Source organism: Mobula hypostoma, chromosome 30 (assembly GCF_963921235.1).
Source record: "Mobula hypostoma chromosome 30, sMobHyp1.1, whole genome shotgun sequence".
Lineage (NCBI taxonomy): Eukaryota > Metazoa > Chordata > Chondrichthyes > Myliobatiformes > Myliobatidae > Mobula > Mobula hypostoma.
Window position 1 is genome coordinate 14,582,177 of NC_086126.1, and position 18,712 is coordinate 14,600,888.

The window sequence follows — 18,712 nt, forward strand, 5'->3', positions numbered from 1 at the left end:
TGCATGAAGAAATGATACAATGTTTCTCCGGAGTGATATCACAGAAAACAGGACAAACTAAAGACTAACACTGACAGAACCACATAATTATAACATATAGTTACAGCAGTGCAAAGCAATACCATAATTTGATGAAGAACAAACCATGGACACGGTACAAAGTCTCAAAGTCCCCAAGTCGATCTACTCCCGAGTCCCCGATAGCAGGCGGCAAAAGGGAGAAACTCCCTGCCATAAACCTCCAGGCACCGTCAACTTGCCGATGCCTTGAGAGCAGCCGACCCTCAGTCCATCCGTCCGAAAACTTCGAGCCTCTGACCAGCCCCTCCGATACAGCCTCCCGAGCGCTATCCTCTGCCGAGCACCTTCGACCTCGCCCCGGCCGCTGAAACAAGCAAAGCCAAGGATTCGGGGCCTTCTGCTCCGGAGATTCCGGTTACCACACAGTAGCAGCAGCAGTGAAGCGGGCATTTCAGAAGTTTCTCCAGATGTTCCTCCGTACTCTCACATCCATCTCCATCAAATAAGAATTGTGCACGGCACCCTACTTGACAGATTACAGACATCATTCACCGGAGAGGCCGCGCGCGCCGCCATCTTCTCCTCCTTACCTCAGTACTTCATTACCACAGGAAGTTCATACAGCATCAGTGTTTTATAAAATGTTCAAGCACTCTGTGGGTGAATCGTGTAACAATCTCAAAGCAGTATGGCAGAAGGATCTTGGAAGCAATACTGAAGATAATGAGTGGTCAAATATTTTATCAAATGTGGGTGGACATATTAGGGAAGCGAGAGGGAAATTTATTCAATATAAGATAGTACACAGATATTATTGGACACCAACTAGACTGTATAAAGTGGGCAACACACATCAAAGTTGCTGGTGAACGCAGCAGGCCAGGCAGCATCTATAGGAAGAGGACAGTCCTGACGAAGGGTCTCGGCCTGAAACGTCGACTGCGCCTCTTCCTATAGATGCTGCCTGGCCTGCTGCGTTCACCAGCAACTTTGATGTGTGTTGCTTGAATTTCCAGCATCTGCAGAATTCCTGTTGTTTGTGTATAAAGTGGGGATTGTTGATAATAATGTATGCTGGAAATGTAAAAATGAGGTGGGCACATATTTTCACATGATTTGGAAGTGTTCCATGGTTCGTCCATTTTAGAAACATAGAAAATAGGTGCAGGAGTAGGCCATTCGGCCCTTCGAGCCTGCACCGCCATTTATTATGATCATGGCTGATCATCCAACTCAGAACCCTGTACCAGCCTTCCCTCCATACCCCCGATCCCTTTAGCCACAAGGGCCATTTCTAACTCCCTCGTAAATATAACCAATGAACTGGCCTCAACCGTTTCCTGTGGCAGAGAATTCCACAGATTCACCACTCTCTGTGTGAAGAGGTTTTTCCTCATCTCGGTCCTAAAAGGCTTCCCCTTTATCCTGAAACTGTGACCCCCTCATTCTGGACTTCCCCAACATCGGGAACAATCTTCCTGCATCTAGCCTGTCCAATCTCTTTAGAATTTTATATGTTTCAATCAGATCCCCCCTCAATCTTCTAAATTCCAGCGGGTAAGTGTTTTACTCAGAGCGGTGAATGTCTGGTATGGTGTAAAGTTCTTGATCTGTTGGGGAATTGGTCGGGTTCCACACTACCCTTGTGCCCATGGCTTTGTCTCCTGGGTGATCGGACAATGATACCGAACATAAACAATGACAAATTCACTATTTTAAGGGTGGGTCTCATCACAGCCGCAAGATTTATATTGCAAAACATGAAAAAACCCAGACGTCCCACTGTGAAGGAATGGACTGGGGAAATGATTAAGATTTCATCATATGAACACGTGTTGGGAAGAATTAACAGTGAGGGAAAAGTGCAAGACACGTGGGATCAATTTTGGTTGTATGTTGATTTAAACTTAAATTAGGACTTCCTTCTGTCTCTAAGTTTTGCTTGTTTTCCTGTCATGGGATGGCTGTGTAAATGTGGTGCTCTATCTGCTCTATGACATGCTGTTCTGCTTTGTAAAATAAGAATAAATAATAATAAAAAATTGAATTACAAAAAAAAAACTTCTATCAGGTCTCTCAGCCTCCAGCCCTCCAGAATTCGTTTTATAATCTCTGAACTATGCTCCAAGAGGACCACAACCTTCTCTTTGCGTTTGATGGCTTGCGTGTCTCGTCCACCTGGAGATTTACCGCCGGCTGGCGTCAGGGCTTTGTGCTTTGGCTCTTGGTGAGGGTCACCCGTGCCAAACAGGTCGAAGGGTAGAGGTCAGACTAAGAGTGGCCACACCGGTCCTCCAGGTTCAGGGCCAACAACCCTGACTGGTCGAACAAAACTGTTAGGGAAACAGCAATGAAGAACCCTTCTACATCTGAGTGTGACGGTATTCCTGAGTCTCCACCCGGGACTGACAGGAGTGAAAACCCAGAGGAAGCTACTGACACGATGAAGGAAGCCCTGAACACCGGCAGAGATGGAGGACCTCCATTGCTGCCCGAAACGCCAGCGGAGTAACGGTCAGTAAGTAACTACAGGGCAGGGTAGGGCAGCCAGTGGCCTCGTACCCTAGTGAGATAAGGACATGCCTGTCCCAGCATGTGAAATCAGCTGCGGCAGACCGAGCAGATGAGATCTACAGTGAGATCCAAGGCCAGGCAGGCGGTTCTGCAATGCTACACGGGGACCGAAGGGCATGACAAGGCGCAGAAGACGTCACGGCCAAGCAGGATCCCAGTTGTGATGGCAACCCTACCACTGGACGGGGACCTCTGCCATCAAAAGTGGAACTTCCCTGCGCAACAGCTTTTCCACTTCAAAAATTCTCCCGCACGTATTTCACCTCAGACGGTTGAAGAAGTTTGGTGTGGGCCCCCAGATCCTAAGGACTTTCTACAGGGGCACAATTGAGAGCATCCTGACTGGCTGCATCACTGCCTGGTATGGGAACTGTACCTCCCTCAATCGCAGGACTCTGCAGAGAGTGGTGCGGACAGCCCAGCACATCTGTAGGTGGGAACTTCCCACCATTCAGGACATTTACAGAGAGAGGTGCGTAAAAAGGGCCCGAAGGATCACTGGGGACCCGAGTCACCCCAACCACAAACTGTTCCAGCTGCTACCATCCGGGAAACGGTACCGCAGCATAAAAGCCAGGACCAACAGGCTCCGGGACAGCTTCTTCCACCAGGCCGTCAGACTGATTAATTCACGCTGATACAATTGTATTTCTATGTTATATTGACTGTTCTGTTGTAGATACTATTTATTATAAATTATTATAATTGCACATTTAGACGGAGACGTAACATAAAAGATTTGTACTCCTCACGTGTATGAGGGATGTACAAAATAAAGCCAATTCAATTCCGGTCATTGTCAGATTCGAAGGACAACCAATCGCAGTGCAAGACATAAAGAAATTACTGTTAATTGCAGTAACAAAACAATAAAATGAATACATAGTTCAGAAAATGAATACTGAGGGAGTGTTCATGGGCCGTTCAGAAATCAGCTGTTTCTAACATGTGGAGTGTGGCTCCTCAGGCTCCTATCCCTCCTCCGAACCCAACCCAGGATTGTCCTGCCTCTCATTAGCTCATTCACTCTAATCGAGGCAGTGTCCTGCTGAACTAATTCCTCACCCTCTTCAGAGTCTCCACAACCTTCCTGTTATGGGGGACCAGCACTGCCCACAATACTCCCAACACTAAGCTGATAAAGGCCTCAGACTTACTTACTGACTGCTCGGGCTAGAGACGGGAGGCCGGTGGTCAGACTGGAGAAGGAGAGGCCGGTGGACAGGCCGGAGAAGGAGAGGCCAGTGGCCAGGCTGGAGAAGGAGATTCCGGTAGTCAGGCCGGAGAAGGAGATTCCGGTGGTCAGGCCGGAGAAGGAGATTCCGGTGGTCAGGCTGGAGAAGGAGATTCCGGTGGTCAGGCCAGAGAAGGAGAGGCCAGTGGTCAGGCTGGAGAAGGAGATTCCGGTGGTCAGGCTGGAGACGGAGATTCCGGTGGTCAGGCTGGAGACGGAGATTCCGGTGGTCAGGCTGGATAAGGAGAGGCCAGTGGTCAGGCTGGAGAAGGAGATTCCGGTAGTCAGGCCAGAGAAGGAGAGGCCGGTAGTCAGGCTGGAGAAGGAGAGGCCGGTAGTCAGGCTGGAGAAGGAGATTCCGGTGGTCAGGCTGGAGAAGGAGAAGCCGGTGGTCAGGCTGGAGAAGGAGATTCCGGCTGTCAGGCCGGAGAAGGAGATTCCGGTGGTCAGGCCGGAGAAGGAGATTCCGGTGGTCTGTCTGGAGAAGGAGAAGCCGGTGGTCAGGCCGGAGAAGGAGAGGTCGGTGATCAGGCCGGAGAAGGAGATTCCGGTGGTCAGTCTGGAGAAGGAGAGGCCAGTGGTCAGGCTGGAGAAGGAGATTCCAGTGGTCTGTCTGGAGAAGGAGAAGCCAGTGGTCAGGCCGGAGAAGGAGATTCCAGTGGTCTGTCTGGAGAAGGAGAAGCCGGTGGTCAGGCCGGAGAAGGAGATTGCGGTGGTCAGGCTGGAGAAGGAGATTCCGGTGGTGAGGCTGGAGAAGGAGAGGCCAGTGGTCAAGCTGGAGAAAGAGAAGCTGGTGGTCAGTCTGGAGAAGGAGATTCCGGTGGTCAGGCTGGAGAAGGAGAGGCCAGTGGTCAGGCTGGAGAAGGAGAGGCCAGTGGTCAGGCTGGAGAAGGAGATTCTGGTGGTCAGGCCGGAGATGGAGATTCCGGTGGTCAGGCTGGAGAAGGAGAGGCCAGTGGTCAGGCTGGAGAAAGAGAAGCTGGTGGTCAGGCTGGAGAAGGAGATTCCGGTGGTCAGGCTGGAGAAGGAGATTCCGGTGGTCAGGCTGGAGAAGGAGAGGCCAGTGGTCAGGCTGGAGAAGGAGAGGCCAGTGGTCAGGCCGGAGAAGGAGAGGCCGGTGGTCAGGGTGGAGAAGGAGTTTCTGGTGGTCAGGCTGGAGAAGGAGATTCCGGTGGTCAGGCTGGAGAAGGAGATTCCGGTGGTCAGTCTGGAGAAGGAGATTCCGGTGGTCAGGCTGGAGAAGGAGTTTCTGGTGGTCAGGCTGGAGAAGGAGATTCCGGTGGTCAGTCTGGAGAAGGAGATTCCGGTGGACAGGCCGGAGAAGGAGTTTCTGGTGGTCAGGCCGGAGAAGGAGATTCCGGTGGTCTGTCTGGAGAAGGAGATTCCGGTGGTCAGGCCGGAGAAGGAGATTCCGGTGGTCAGGCTGGAGAAGGAGATTCCGGTGGTCAGGCTGGAGAAGGAGATTCCGGTGGTCAGGCTGGAGAAGGAGAGGCCGGTTGTCAGGCTGGAGATGGAGATTCCGGTGGTCAGGCCGGAGAAGGAGATTCCGGTGGTCAGGCTGGAGAAGGAGAGGTCGGTGGTCAGGCTGGAGAAGGAGATTCCGGTTGTCAGGCCGGAGAAGGAGAGGCCAGTGGTCAGGCTGGAGAAGGAGATTCCGGTGGTCAGTCTGGAGAAGGAGATTCCGGTGGACAGGCCGGAGAAGGAGTTTCTGGTGGTCAGGCCGGAGAAGGAGATTCCGGTGGTCTGTCTGGAGAAGGAGATTCCGGTGGTCAGGCCGGAGAAGGAGATTCCGGTTGTCAGGCCGGAGAAGGAGATTCCGGTGGTCAGGCTGGAGAAGGAGATTCCGGTGGTCGGGCTGGAGAAGGAGAGGCCGGTTGTCAGGCTGGAGATGGAGATTCCGGTGGTCAGGCCGGAGAAGGAGATTCCGGTGGTCAGGCTGGAGAAGGAGAGGCTGGTGGTCAGGCTGGAGAAGGAGATTCTGGTGGTCAGGCTGGAGACGGAGATTCCGGTGGTCAGGCCGGAGAAGGAGATTCTGGTGGTCAGGCGGAGAAGGGGATTCTGGTGGTCAGGCTGGAGAAGGAGAGGCTGGTGGTCTGTCTGGAGAAGGAGATTCCGGTGGTCAGGCTGGAGAAGGGGATTCTGGTGGTCAGGTGGGAGTCGGAGATTCCGGTGGTCAGGCCGGAGAAGGCGATTCCGGTGGTCAGGCTGGAGAAGGAGAGGCTGGTGGTCAGGCCGGAGAAGGAGATTCCGGTGGTCAGGCCGGAGACGGAGATTCTGGTGGTCAGTCTGGAGAAGGAGATTCCGGTGGTCAGGCTGGAGAAGGAGAGGTCAGCACTTGGGTGGGAGATGGAGAAGCCGGGGAACAGACTGGGGAGGGAGATTCCGGTGGTCAGGCCGGAGAAGGAGAGGTCAGCACTCGGCTGGGAGATGGAGAAGCTAGGGGACGGGTTGGAGAGGCTGACCTGGGTGCAGAACGTACTGCTGTCGGCTACTCAAGGCCTCGGAGTCAGTGTGCAAAGGCATCGTGCGGTGTAACCGTGAGTGACTGTCTTGGATGTTTGTCTTGCGATCACAAAACCCTGTTGGACATTGATAATGTGAGATGTCACAGGCCTGTTTACCCTCAATTTGCATGTCGCTCAGGGAATTGGACTGGATGTGTGTTTCTTTGAGTAATAAAGTGCCTCTCTCTCGCTATTTTGAATGTGTGTTATGCACCTGGGCCCCAGTGGGACGCTGTCTCGTTTGACTGTTTCATGTATGGTTTGAGTGGGAAGTAAACTTGATGAGATTTTATAGCTTAAATGGAGGGAGCTTTGCTCTGTATTTCACCCTGTTTCTTACTGGCCCTGACTCGATCTGCTGTGTTTTTGTGTTACATTCAACTAAACAAAACCAAAACCATTGGTTAAAATATTTCCCCTCGCACAAGAAGGCCAGAGTCGCCGCTACTTCCTGAGGAGGCTGAGGTCCTTTGGAGTATGCAGGCCTCTCCGTCACATGTTCTACCAGTCTGTTGTCACCAGTACAGTCTTCTACGCGGTGGTGTGCTGGGGCAATGGCATCAACACGGGTGATGCCAACAGGCTCAATAAACTGATTAGAAAGGCTGGCCCCGTTATAGGAGTCAAACTGGACACACTGGAGGCTGTGGTAGAACAAGGGACCCTACGGAAAATCCTGGCAATTCCGGACAACGTTTCCCACCCTCTGCATGCCACCTTGGCCGAACAGAGGAGCACTTTCAGTACCAGACTGAGACAACCGTGCTGCTCCAAAGAGCGATATGTGAGGTCATTCTCACCCTCGGCCATTAGGCTCTGTGATGAGTCAACCTATCACCGGGAAAGTGATGACTCCCTCCTGTTAGACTGTTTGAGGTAATAGTAATAGGTAATAGTCATTACAAGGTCTGGAATGATGAGCAGTCTTAATTCCAAGAGACCAGTTTATTTTAGACTACATACAAACACAAAGCAAACTAAATAAGGAAGTGTCCATTATTAAGTACCCCAGCACCCAGGACATGCCCTTTTCTCATCAGGGAGGAGGTACAGAAGCCTGAAGGCACACACTCAGCGATTCAGGAACAGCTTCTTCCCCTCTGCCATCCAATTCCTAAATGGATATTGAATCTTTGGACATTACCTCACTTTTTAAAAAAATATACAGTATTTCTGTTTTTGCACATTTTTAAAAATCTATTCAATATATGTAATTGATTTACTTGTTTATTTATTATTTTTTTATTTTTATTTTTTCTCTCCGCTAGATTATGTACAGCATTGAACTGCTGCTGCTAAATTAACAAATTTCACGTCACTTGCCGGTGATAATAAACCTGATTCTGATTCTGATATGGAGCGGGGAAACAATGCTAAGAGGTGGATTAATGATAAGGGGTGTAAGTCAAAGGCGCTTCTGAAAAATCTATCACTTTTACAACAAATTAAGGAAAATCCCGTAGTTGAGAATGAACTAGTTAACAGACTACATATTTAAAACGATTACATCACATGGGTCATGTGCTAATGCTTAGCCAATGAAAAATGGGAAAGGTGAGAAACCGTTAGTTTAGCTGCTATGCCGTTTTCTGCCAAGAAGTGTGAAAACTACATGAGTTTGTTAAAAAGTTCAAATCTTATAAAACGTGTTATTTTTAAAAAAAGCAGTTTCCAACGTCCACTACAGTCCACTCTATCTAGTCGACCATAGGTCAGGGAGAAATTAGTTTGACTGGAGCGTTTTTCGCGCCTTGAGTAACCTCCAAGACCTGGGGCCCTGAGATTCCTGGAACCCCTTTCTGCAACTCTGCCAAGAGGACCACAACCTTGTCGTAGGGTTTGGAGGCTTGCCTACCTCAATGACTCGGAGAGCTGTGTTGGCTGGAGTCAGGGCCTTCCGCTTTGGCCTTCTTGCCAAGCAGGTCAGAAGGTGGAGGCCAGACTAAAGGTGGCCCACTGGTCCTCCAGCTTCAGGGGCTCAGCTCAGGGATAACAACCGTGACTGGTGAGGAAGAGCAACGAAGAATCCTTCTACACAGAGAGAGGTGGACAATCTTCATCGCTGCCCTAGATGCCAGTGGCATAACGGGCAGTAAGTAAGTTTCTGCAACCGGGACTTCTGGCTTCTGGCCCTACATTAGTCACGGTAGTGTAGTGGTTAGCACGACGGTTTACAGTGCCGGCAACCTGGGTTCAATTCCCGCCATCACCTGTAAGGAGTCTGTATGTTCTTCCCACAGGCCAAAGACAAATTGATTTGTTTTTGCTCCAAATTGGAGTGTTGCTGAGTGGTGAGGCTCGAAGGGCTGCTGTATCTCAATTAAAATATCTCGCCAGTGAACATGGAGAGTTGGGAGATACCAAATATAGACATATCTTTACAATAAAGGCATGGAATATAAATGTGGGAACCGCAGGAAATAATAGTACGAAATTTATGCCAAATATAAAGATATCTTCACTATAAGGGCGCAGAATGTAAATGTGGGAACTGCAGGAAGTTGGGTGCTGAGAATAGAATAACATTTTGTCAGGGATAACCCCTGCAGTGATACACTTTTGGCTGACCAGAAGAACACCTATAAAAGTGGCCTTCTAGCCTCCCCACCCACACTTTCTTATTCAGTCTTCTTCACCCCCCCCACCTTCCTTTCCAGTCCTAAACAAGGGTCCCAGCCCGAAACGTAGACTGTTTATTCCTCTCCAGAGATGCTGCCTGAACCCACCCCCCCACCCGGCAATTTTGCGTTTGCATTGCTTTTGTGAATGTTTGTGTGAGAGGGAGTGTATTTGTGAGTGTGTGTGTCTGTCTTTCTGTGTGTGTGTGCATGTGAGAGAGAGTGTGATTGTGTGTGTCTGTCTGTCTTTCTGTGAGCGTGTGCATGTGTGTTAGTGTGTGTGTCTCTGTCTGTCTTTGTGTGTGTGTCTGTCTCTGTCTTTCTGTGTGTGTGTATGTGTGTCTGTCTTTGTGTGTGTGTCTCTGTCTTTGTGTGTGTGTCTGTCTCTGTCTTTCTGTGAGTGTGAGTGTGTGTGTGTATGTGTCTCTGTCTGTCTTTCTGCGAGTGTGCGTGTGTATGTGTTTGTCTTTCTGTGTGTCTCTGTCTGTCTTTCTGTGGGTGTGTGTATGTTTGTCTTTGTGTGTGTGTGTCTGTGTGTGTGTGTGTGTGTGTGTGTTTGTCGGTCTGTGTGTGTGTGTGTGTGTGTGTCTGCCTGTGTGTGTGTGTGTGTGTGTGTGTGTGTGTTTGTCGGTCTGTGTGTGTGTGTGTGTGTGTTTGTCGGTCTGTGTGTGTGTGTGTGTGTGTCTGTGTCTGTGTGTGTCTGCCTGTGTGTGTGTGTGTGTGTGTGTGTGTGTGTGTGTGTCTGTCGGGGTGTGTGTGTGTGTGTCGGGGTGTGTGTGTGTGTCTGTCGGGGTGTGTGTGTGTGTGTGTGTGTGTGTTTGCTTTTTCCCTTTCTCTCTCCACTGGAGGGCAGAGTGACGACCGAGAACAAACAGGAAAAAGGCCAACCCCGCTTAAACTGCCATCGGTTTGAATTCAAACAGCGTCGGTTGACATTTCACCAGCGGGAGAAGTCTCTCCGCCAAAGGGTGATTTCCTTCGGGCGCCTGCATCGGCTTCTTTGCTCAGATCACAGCACAAAACACAGTCAGATGCAACGCCTGCAGTAAAGCTAGCCCAGGCGTCAAAACTCCCCGTTCGTGTCTACTTATTGATAAATACTTAAAAGAAACGCTTCGCAGATGCCAAGGAAGTCGACGGAAACGCGCAGGAGGTCGAAGCGTCTCAACCAGGTATGGGGTTGCGGAGGGCAGGAAGGAGACGTAGCGGGGAACAGTTTCATTGCGACCGACAATTGCCGGGACTGCGGGTTGCCTTTGGCAATTATTGTTATTCCCCCCCGACTTTCTTGCTTTCTCCTATAACCGCTACAAGGCTTGTCGTTTTGGAATAAACACGCCTCCCTCTTCCCCCCTCCCGCACTTCGATGTGAAGCTCTTGATGCAAAGTTACCAGGCGGTGGGGCGATGTTTTAACCCCTCCAGCCAGTCTGATGGATGTTCGTACACGTGCAATTCCATCTCCTCTTAACTGCGAATCGTTCACTTTGTGTCGCCTCGGACCGCTTTTATGGATGCCCTGCGTTGCACGATTTGTAGCCGGCTGCGTTTTGCTGAATTCTGCGAATCGTTACCTCGGTATAAAGTTTTTGTTTTGCTGTGTGTGTGTGTGATTGCAATTCCTTTGCAAGATAGTTTGCAAGTTGGAGAGGCCTTGACATCCTGGCACTGGATTAACCGATACTCCGGATTCCGCAGCCCCGACTTTTCTTTGCGGGTTTTGGCGCCGAAATTGTACTTTTATCGATTGCAACACAAGGCTACGAGATAACGTGGTCGTCCTCAGTGCACTTAGGATGTAGTTGCCAGAAGTTAAACTTCAGCTCCGGGCCGGATGTTTAAAAATTATAATTATGATTTATTTTTTGCATTTATGTTTTTATTTCTCTCTCTAGGGGCAGGCCTCCGATCTGGAGCCTGCGGATCCCGGGGAGGAGGTGGTGGATTCCGAGGAGGAAGGGAAGCTGGTCGCCTCCTCCAGGGAACCGATGGTTCCCACTCCCAGGAATCCGATCCGCGGGAGTTCGAGGATCCCCCGCAGCAGCCGGACCAGCCGGAAGGAGGAGGAGGAGGAGGAGGAGGAGGCCCCGGTGAGTCCGGGGGTAGGGTGGAGTTTGTTGCATTTCACGCCTCTCCCTGCATTTAAGCCCAAAGTGTCAGTCGTCGCATTTGCTGGTGACACGACCGAGGGAAATGGGCTGGTTTCCGGGAATAGGACCCATATGCAGATGAGCTGTATGCAAATGACCTGTGATTTTATTTTCGTGTGGGGTGGGGGGGCAGTGAGAGGTAATGCAACAACAAAAAAAAAACTGTGGGGTCGGCTAAAGAGATAAAAGTTTGACTGAAAGCGGGGCCCTCTCCTTCCTGGGTGTCCCTCACCCTGACCGTGAGGGGCTGCCCCAGCATAGACGCAAGTGCTTGGCCAAGCCCCGTGTCGGCCTGTGTGAGGATGGACCTTCCTCTGGAGGGTCTGCTCTGGCCCGCAGGAGTTCTGTGACTGGGAAGGTGCTGGACCGGAGCCTTTGTGCCCATGGGTGAGGGCATTTTTAGATCATGAGGACTCTCAGTCCTAATTTATTGTCATTTGGAAATGCATACATGCATTAAAAAATGATAGTGTTCCTCCAGAGTGATATTACAGAAAAACAGGACAAACCAAAGACTAACACTGATAGAACCACATAATTACAATATATAGTTACCCCAGTGCAAAACAATACCATAATTTGATAAAGAACAGACCATGGGCACGGTAAAAAAAAAGTCTCAAAGTCCCCGAGTCGATCGAGTCCCCGATAGCAGGCGGCAAAAGGGAGAAACTCCCTGCCATAAACCTCCAGGCACCGTCAACGTGCCGATGCCTTGGAAGCAGCGGACACTGAGTCCATCAGTCCGAAAACTTTGAGCCTCCGACCAGACCCTCCGATATAGCCTCCCGAGCGCCTTCGACCTCGTCCCGGCCGCCGAAACAAGCAAAGCCGAGGATTTCGGGGCCTTCTGCTCCGGAGATTCCGGCTACCACGCAGCAGCGGCAGCGAAGCGGGCATTCCAGAAGTTTCTCCAGATGTTCCTCCGCACTCTCACGTCCGTCTCCATCAAATCAGAATTGTGCACGGCATCCTACTTGACAAGTAACAGACATCACCACCGGAGTGGCCGCGCGCGCTGCGTCGCGCCGCCATCTTCTCCTCCTCCTTTTTGATGTGACTTCTACCTGGCTGGATCCGTGCATTGCTTTCTGGAGGACGTATCAGGAGAAAAAAGGTTGTGCACCCTTGACTAACTCGACCACAGAGCCTCTCAAAGCCTGGGGTCCTCCTTAACTCCATTCTGGTCGCCTCATGGACACTACAGAGAGAGTGCAGAGGAGATTTACAAGGACGTCACCTGGATTGGAGGGCGTGCTCAAGGATAAATGGGAGGGGGGACATTTGCTTGGATGAGGAGAATGTGGGCGAGGTACTTACTGAGTACTTTGCTTCAGTATTTACCAAGGAACAGGATGTGGAGGACCGGGAGATCAGTGCTGAGTGTATAAATACATTAGGACACAGGGAGGAGGAAGTGTCAGACATCTAGACTCAGACCCCAGTTAACTCCGAGGCTGCTATGCGGGGTCGTTAAAACATTGTGTTTGCTTATCCTCCCATATATTTGAATTCACTTTATTTCTTACGTCCTTCACTAAAAATCTTTACGTTACGTCTCTGTCTAAATGTGCCGTGTGCAATCATGATCATTTATAATAAATAGAACAGTCAGTGTAATATAGAGAATCAGAATCCTTTATTATCGCCAAGTATGTGGGCACATACAGGGAATTTGATGCCGGTTTCCCTGAGCTCTCGCTGTACAGAATCAAAAAGCAAACAACAATAGCGCAAATAATCGTGAACTATAGACAATGAGGTATACCTGTATATGTACAGGTGGACTTGGTTTATAATAGACTAAAATTCAAGTGTTCATAAGATTGATGGCATACGGAAAGAAACTGTTCTTGTACCTATTTGGCCTGGCATACAATGATCTAAATCGCCTACCAGAAGGAAGGAGTTGGAACAGGTGATGTCCAGGGTGGGATGGGTCTACAATGATGCTGCTTGCTCGCTTCCTGACTCTAGATGCATACAAGTCCTGGATCGAGGGCAGCTTCACACCAATAATCCTTTTCGCAGTCCTGACGGTTCTCTGGGGTCTATTCTTGTCTTGTTTGGTAGCTGATCCAAACCAGTGATGGACGAACAGAGAACAGACTGGATTATTCCTGAATAGAATTGAATCAGCAGCTCCTGAGGCAGGTTGTACTTCCTGAGTTGACGTAGGAAATACAACCTCTGCTGAGCCTTTTTGGTAAGAGTGTCCGTGTTGGGTGTCCATTTCAGGTCCTGGGAGATTGTGACACCCAGAAACCTGAAGGTCTCCACAGCAGACTCAATACTGTTGAGTACAGTGAGTGGGGGGAGTACTGGGGGGCTCCCCCTGAAGTCCACTGTCATCTCCACAGTCTTGAACTTATTTAGCTCCAGGTTGTTCTGACCAGATTTAAGTACGCTTAAATCAGCATGAGTTAATCAGTCTGGTGGCCTGGTGGAAGAAGCTGTCCCGGAGCCTGTTGGTCCTGGCTTTTATGCTGCGGTACCGTTTCCCGGATGGTAGCAGCTGGAGCAATTTGTGGTTGGGGTGACTCGAGTCCCCAATGGGCCCTTTTTACGCACCTGTCCTGAATCACGGACTATACTCCATTTTTTTCCCAAGCAAATGGCTCCTTGAACGAGGCACCTCCGTCGATGATAACTTTGAGGTCGTCGTTGCAGAAGCTTTTGTCGCCTCTGCGTTTTAAAAATAATTGGCGGTGTAGCCACTTTCAAAGAGGTGCCGACGTCTACCTGAAATTCGTCGGCTTTGTTTGTAGTTTCACATCCACGCTGATTCTTCTCTCAGACATCTTGGACGCACTTCCTACACTGGAAGCTGCAGGCCATCTTACCGACATCATGGGTGGGGACGGGGGTGGGGGAGAATGGAATAACTTGACGAGGGAGCAAGAACGTTTCCACTCGCGGGGGCAGGCAGAGGGTGAACTGATACGCGATTGGCTGTGAGTGGCTCAGGGCGCATGTAAAGCGCTCTCATTGGCTGGTTGATTGTTTACTGTAATGGCAGCCGCCCTCAAGAACTTTTAAGTGTTGCTCAGAATGAATTTCCGTCATTTTTCAAAATTTCGGTAAAGAATTGAACCACCACGTTGTAACAAATCAGTGCTCTGCGGGGTTTGACTGTGTTAAGGCGGGTAGGACCCCAGGCCCTGCTGGAACTTTCTCCAGGTTATTGAAAGAGGCAAGAGGTGAGATTGCTTGTCCCTGTATCTTTGTGTCGTCTCTAACCACAGGCAAGGTCCCGGAAGGCTGGCGAGAGGCTAATGTTTTACCTCTGTTTAAGAAGGGAACAAAGACAAATCCTGGGAACAATAGACTGGTGAGACTCATGCCAGTTGTAGGATAATTGCTGGAGAAAATTCTTCAGGATGGGATAGGTGAGCATTTGGGAACCCATAGACTAATTAGGGAGAGCCAGCAGGGCTCTGTGCTGGGCAGGTCACGTCTTACCGACTTGACTGAGTTTTTGTTTTGGCAAGGTGACGAGAGACGTTGACGAAGGTAGGGCAATGAATGTTGTCTTCATGGATTTTAGTAAGGTGTTTGACAAAGTCCCTCATGGAAGGCTAATTCGGAAGAATAGGATGCATGGGGTCCACAGCGAATTGGCTGTTTGGATTAGGAACTGGCTGGTGGCGAAATGACATCGGCGCCGGACTCTGGGACGGAGGTTCCCGGGTTCGAACCCGGTCGGGGCCGCTCCCGAGCACGCTTTCCATCCGTGCCGGGTTGAGTGTCGAGATCGCAACTCGACCTCGTAAAATAGAAGGGAAAAATACTGCGAAATGTCTGTGTGAGGAATGGTACATCACGAGGTCTCTCTCTCGCTCCGCGCCTTGTAAAGGCATGAAAAAGACACCGTCCCGCCAACATCGTATACGCACGGATGCACGCCAAAAAAAAAGGAACTGGCTTGTGCATAGGAGACAGGGTAGTGGTTGAAGGGACTTTTTCGAGCTGGAGGTATTCTGCAGGGATCTGCGCTGGGACCTCTGCCTGAAAACGTAGATGGGTGGGTTAGTAAATTTACAGATGATACCAAGACTGGTGGAGTTGTGGATGGCGTAGAAGACTGGCAAAGAATACAGCATGATGTAGATCAGTTGCAGAAGTGGGCAGAGGAATGGCAGATGCAGTTTAACCCAGATAAAGGTGAGGTGTTGCACCTCGGCAGGGCAAATGCAAGGAGATTGTACAGTGGTAAAGGCAAGATCATTGACCGTGTTGAGGAGCAGAGAGATCTTGAGGTCCAAGTTCATGGCTCCTTGAAAGTCGATAAGGTGGTTTAGAAGGCTTATGGGTCGCCTGCTTTTATTAGTGGAGACATTGAGTTCAAAAGCGAAGGGGTTATGTTGCAACTTTATAAAACTCTAGTTAGGCCACATGGGGAGTATTGCGTACAGTTGTGATTGCCCCACTACAGGGAGGATGTTGAGGCTTTGGAGAGGGCGCAGAGGAGGTTCACCAAGATGCTGCCTGGTTTAGAGGGCGTGTGCTATCACGAGAGGCTGGATAAACTTGGGTTGTTTTATCTGGAGTACTGGAGGCTGAGAGGAGATCTGATAGAGGTTTATAAGATTATGAGAGGCAGAGATAGAGTGGACAGGGAGTATCTGTATCCCAGAGTTCAAATGTCTAATACCAGAGGGCATAAATTGAAGGCGAGAGGAGGGGATGTGAGGGGTAAACATAGAAACATAGAAAATAGGTGCAGGAGTAGGCCATTCGGCCCTTCGAGCCTGCACCGCCATTCAGTATGATCATGGCTGATCATCCAACTCAGAACCCTGTACCAGCCTTCCTTCCATACCCCCTGATCCCTTTAGCTACAAGGGCCATACCTAACTCCCTCTTAAATATAGCCAATGAACTGGCCTCAACTGTTTCCTGTGGCAGAGAATTCCACAGATTCACCACTCTCTGTGTGAAGAAGTTTTTCCTAATCTCGGTCCTAAAAGGCTTCCCCTTTCTCCTCAAACTGTGACCCCTCGTTCTGGACTTCCCCAACATTGGGAACAATCTTCCTACATCTAGCCTGTCCAATCCCTTTAGAATTTTATACGTTTCAATAAGATCCCCACTCAACCTTCTAAATTCCAGCGGGTAAGTGTTTTACTCAGAGTGGTGGATGTCTGGTGTGGTGGTGGAAGCAAATACATTAGAGGGTTTTAAGAGACGTTTGGACAGGCAGATGGATGTGAGGAAGATGGAGGGATGTGGACATGGTGTAGGTAGGAGGGATTAGTGTTTGGGTGTTTTGGATTTGCTTTTTAGCTGGTTCAGCACAACATTATGTGGGCTGAATGGCCTGTTCCTATCCCATACTTGTCTAAATTCTATGTTAACTTGCAGGCTCACTTTCAAGAACCCTACAACTCGTTCTCAGAAGTTAATTTGAATCTGCACAATTTGTCTCATTTTGCACGTTGATCACTCATTTATAGATTGTGGTATTTCTTTATTTTCTATAAACGCCTGCAAGTAAGCGAATCTCAGAGTGGCCCATTGTGGTCCGTCGTATCCAACGCTGACAGGAAGCCGGTCTGGGAGGCATGCAGGCCTTTGCGCTGGGGCAGTTCCGTTCTCTTGACCTCGGGACGAGTAGTCGTCCCAGCCGGGGTCTTCCTCAGTCACCGCGGATGACGGCGACGTCTTCTGGCCCTCGCCGCGCCCTTCGCTCCCCCACGGGGCCTCGCAGAGCCGCCCTCCCTGGCCTCTGGGTCTCCCTGTCGATCTCGTCCGCCCGGTCTGACTTTGCGTGCTGGGACGGGCGTGTCCCTGTCTCACCGGGGTACGAGGTCTCCCCCGGTGTACCGGGGTGCGGACCCTGAGAGCTGAGGGTCCGGCGAGGGCCAGAGGTGAGCGGGCTTCCCCGGAGTAGACACAAGCCCCTTCACCAGAGGTGCTGCCCCTCCCTGGACACCCCATCCGCCTCAAAGTACTTTACTGTCTGGTAGCATGTTATTTATGGGAGCATATGCCAAGAAGGCCCACCAGCGCCTTTACTTCCTGAGAAAGCTAAAGAAATTTGGCCTGTCCCCTAAAACCCTCACAAATTTTTATAGATGCACCGTAGAAAGCATTCTTCTGGGGTGCATCACAACCTGGTATGGAAGTTGCCCTGTCCAAGACCGGAAGAAGCTGCAGAAGATCGTGAACACAGCCCAGCACATCACACAAACCAATCTTCCGTCCTTGGACTCACTTCACACCGCACGCTGTCGGAGCAGTGCTGCCAGGATAATCAAGGACACGACCCACCCAGCCAACACACTTTTTATCCCTCTTCCCTCCAGGAGAAGGCTCAGGAGCTTGGAGACTCATACGGCCAGATTTGGGAACAGCTTCTTTCCAACTGCGATAAGGCTGCTGAATGGATCCTGACCCGGATCTGGGCCGTACCCTCCAAATATCCGGACCTGCCTCTCGGTTTTTTTGCACTACCTTACTTTCCCTTTACTATTTTCTATTTATGATTTATAATTTAAATTTTTAATATTTACTATCCATTTGTCCTCCAGGGAGCTGGAAGCGTAGAATCAAATATTGTACGTTCCAGTATCAATTGTTTGGCGACAATAAAGTATATGGCTTTGTATAGCGGTGGTGTAGTGGCATCAGCACCAGACTTTGAGGCCCATTGGTCCCCGGTTCGAATCCGGCCGGCCCCTTGCACGCTTTCTATCCCTGCTGGGTCGAGGGTCAAGGGTCGAGCTTGCAACTCGGCCTTGTTTTAAAAAAAACAAATGCTACGGAAACGGGAACAATGCCACCCAGTGTGCCACGAGGCGCGGAAAGGAACGACGACGGTTTGGTGTATGGTAGTATATTGACTTCCGGTCGAGATGGCGCCAGCGAAGAGCGATTCCTTCCAGATCGCCGGCTGTGGCGCACGGTTTGGAGTTCGGTCGAGGGGCCTGGCGCGCCGCCGTCCCTGGAGAGGACCGCGAGCACGGGCTGCCTCGCGCACAGGACCGTGGCCGAAACGTCGAGGAAAACTGGAGCATCGAGGCAGGTGTGGAGGGGGTCGGTGGTCGGTCTTCGCAGGAGGCCCAGGTTCCGGCGGCCGCTCTCCCCGGTTCCGGCCGGGAGGAGGCTTTCGGAGTTCTGAGGTCCATCGGGCTGTAGCTTTCTGTCTTGCCTTTCTTGTCGCCGATTGGCGGGTTGGGGCTCTGTGGGTGCTGCGTGGGATTTTGCCCGAGGGTGGGGTCGGGGATTTGGGGGCCCGATGTCCCTGTTGGGTTTTCTGTGGGGGAGAGGGGACCGGGGTGGGGTGGGGGTTGATGCTGGTGAGCTCGCCCTTTTTTGCGGGCGAGAGGGTTGGGGCTTTTTGGCTGCCGTCTGCCCGTCTGTTGGATTTTGTGTGGTGGTGTGGGGAGAGGTTGGTGGGGTTTGGGATTTGGTATTCCAGCTGCCTTTCCTGTTTTCGCTCAACGTATGATAGCCTTTTCGACCTTACTGGCTAGGAGAGCCATTTTATTGACGTGGAAGGACTCTAATCCACCTACGGTCTTTTACTGGCTCTCCTCCATTATGTCCTGTTTAAGTTCAGAGAAAATAAGAAATTGGGCATTTGATACATCCTTTAAATTTGAGCAAA

General features: G+C 50.5%; 1 protein-coding gene across 1 annotated transcript in view; it reads left to right on the forward strand.

The window, feature by feature from the left end:
• Nucleotides 1-9,704: 9,704 nt before the first annotated feature.
• Nucleotides 9,705-18,712, forward strand: part of pld7 (phospholipase D family, member 7) — a 58,620-nt gene continuing 49,612 nt past the window's right edge. Inside the window, exons 1-2 of the mRNA XM_063036545.1 lie at nt 9,705-10,123; nt 10,846-11,040. Coding sequence (XP_062892615.1) covers nt 10,073-10,123; nt 10,846-11,040 — 246 coding nt within the window. The 5' untranslated portion in view covers nt 9,705-10,072. The remainder of the gene's footprint in view (nt 10,124-10,845; nt 11,041-18,712) is intronic.